Source organism: Oncorhynchus kisutch, linkage group LG15, assembly GCF_002021735.2.
Source record: "Oncorhynchus kisutch isolate 150728-3 linkage group LG15, Okis_V2, whole genome shotgun sequence".
NCBI classification, from domain to species: domain Eukaryota; kingdom Metazoa; phylum Chordata; class Actinopteri; order Salmoniformes; family Salmonidae; genus Oncorhynchus; species Oncorhynchus kisutch.
Window position 1 is genome coordinate 41,681,827 of NC_034188.2, and position 2,091 is coordinate 41,683,917.

The 2,091-nt window shown below is 41.3% G+C and overlaps 1 protein-coding gene across 2 annotated transcripts; it reads right to left on the minus strand.

Moving 5' to 3' along the window:
• Positions 1 to 200: 200 nt before the first annotated feature.
• pttg1 (PTTG1 regulator of sister chromatid separation, securin) lies at positions 201 to 1,840 on the minus strand. Of its 2 annotated transcripts, none has more exons than XM_020503681.2 (6): positions 1,661 to 1,840; positions 1,195 to 1,279; positions 857 to 999; positions 689 to 770; positions 441 to 602; positions 201 to 361 (listed from the first exon to the last, which is right to left on the minus strand). In XM_020503681.2, exons 2-6 carry the CDS (start codon positions 1,274 to 1,276, stop codon positions 276 to 278), a joined length of 555 nt encoding a protein of 184 aa, XP_020359270.1. In that variant the 5' UTR covers positions 1,277 to 1,279; positions 1,661 to 1,840; the 3' UTR covers positions 201 to 275. The 2 variants fall into 2 exon arrangements, with proteins under 2 accessions (XP_020359270.1, XP_020359269.1); XM_020503680.2 differs by having other exon boundaries at positions 1,625 to 1,685.
• Between the last annotated feature and the right edge of the window lie 251 nt (positions 1,841 to 2,091).

Genomic DNA, 2,091 nt, shown 5'->3' on the forward strand with positions numbered 1-2,091 from the left:
CTCATGGTCATTGGGGCATCAGTGAGCATAGTTAGCAAAACAGCAGCACAGACAAGTCTTGGACCAGGTAAAGAATTCCCGAAAGTACTGCTCACACATCCTAAATGAGACACCTTGAATAGGTATGCAATAATCCCAAAATAAGTGTCAGATTTGCATCAGCCAATGCAACACATGAAATTAAAAATCAGTAACACTAGTCAGGATTTCATAAACAAACTTTATTGATTAAAAAAGACAAACAGTAGGTGGAAAAACTGTACAAAGCTATAGACTCAGTAATCATCCATCTCTGGGGGCAGGTCAATGGTCAGCTTGTTGATAGTTTGAAGGAATGCATCCAATTCCATAGCACAATTGCCTGAGGAAAATAAAAGAATGAAACTGAAATGACAAACGGACAATTCCAGTTTAATTGAACCTCAAATCCTGAAACGAACCTGAGCGTGGTAGGTTCTTCAACGGAGAAATACATGTGTATGTCTCAAGCACTTCAAAGTCCTCTTCAGGCAGAGATGGCATTTCTGGGAGACGTACCAGTCCAGGAAGCACAAGATGACTCAGGCAAACCACATCCTCTGGGATGACATAGTTCTCAAACTCTAGAACCACAAAGTTAATAAAGTTAGTGGGTGGTTATCAGAAAGGTGGCAGGATATCAAAGGTTAAAACACCAGAGTTAACTTACCAAGTGGGTCATAGGGGATAAACCTCTCAATATCTGGGTATTCTTCTACTTTGGTCTGAGGGAGGGTTTTAACTTTTGTTTCCTGAAGAGAGAAAAATCATGATTACTATACAGATCTAGGCACAGATCACCTAGCAAAAATAATTTTTCAAATTGTGAGCTTATGACCTGTGTCTCAAGGAGTTTGTTCTTCTCTTGTCCATTTACAGCTGGCATTGATGGGATCTTGTTCACTGCCCCCAAAGCCTTACGACCAGACTGTGAAGGAGCATGAAACTTTTTTCCAGTTACAGGAGTCTTCAAGAGGTTCTCTGTAAGCATATATTTTAAGTGGTAAATAGGTTGAGCAAAGTATACACTTATCAGGGACAATCGTTTACATTTTACTGTCTCCGATGTTAACAGAAGTGCATGTGTTCATGGTGGTTTAAACACCCAATGTAGCCTTGATTATGAAACATACAAACGAAGGTAAATAATTGACAATTGTAAGAAGGGCAGAGTACCTGGAACAGATTGCAACCGCTGGCGCATCTTCAGGGCAGGTGTATGGAGTGTTGCATTTCTCTCAGTGAAGATTGAAGCCATTTCCTTTTTGGGCAAGTGGTAATTAGTAAAATCCTGTTAGCTAGCTAAACAGACATTTCAGACAATTTGCTACCAAGGCTAGTCATTATCAACTATCAGGGAGTCCAAATACGCTTGAGGTTTATGACAACCCGAGAGTAACGTTAGTGAGGACAGCGTCCAAGTTCGATCAGATCATCTTTGGTTTGGTTGGTGGAAGGCATGACTAGCAGCCTTTTTACTCCAGGAAGGCCTGTAACGTTACAGATATCCCGCTGCTAGCTAGCGGGGATGGCTTTTGTCATTCAAAAGCGAGAGCAAGATATTTACATTGCTAATAAATGTGCAAACTCACTGTCAATTACTCACCGTTTGGTGGCTAGTGGTCATATGAGTGCAGCTTACCGTTCTCTTGTCCGGTATCTTTGGGCTTGCCCGTTTGTTTTGTTTTGGATAAGCGGAAATGTCTTCGCGGCTTCCTTTTTAAACTGCGCCTCTCGTCATCCCATTGGTGTACGTGCGCACCGGGGGAGCCAATCGCACAGGAGCTGTAAACGTGGTATAATGCGATGCCTCTTCTCTCTGCTTGAGATGATAATAAGGCAAAACATTTGTGTAACAGTTACCTCCCAAATGAAAACAGAAACAGACAAACATACATACGTTTGACCAATATTTATATCACGCTTGTTCTGAAGAAGTAGCATCAATTGGGATCAGAAGCTATATTATAGTTTAGGTCTATAATATGGTGGTGCAGCTATAAACTCAATCACAACAGGCGAAGGCTATCAATCAAAATGGTTTGGCTACAGCCAGACATTTTCAAAAACGTG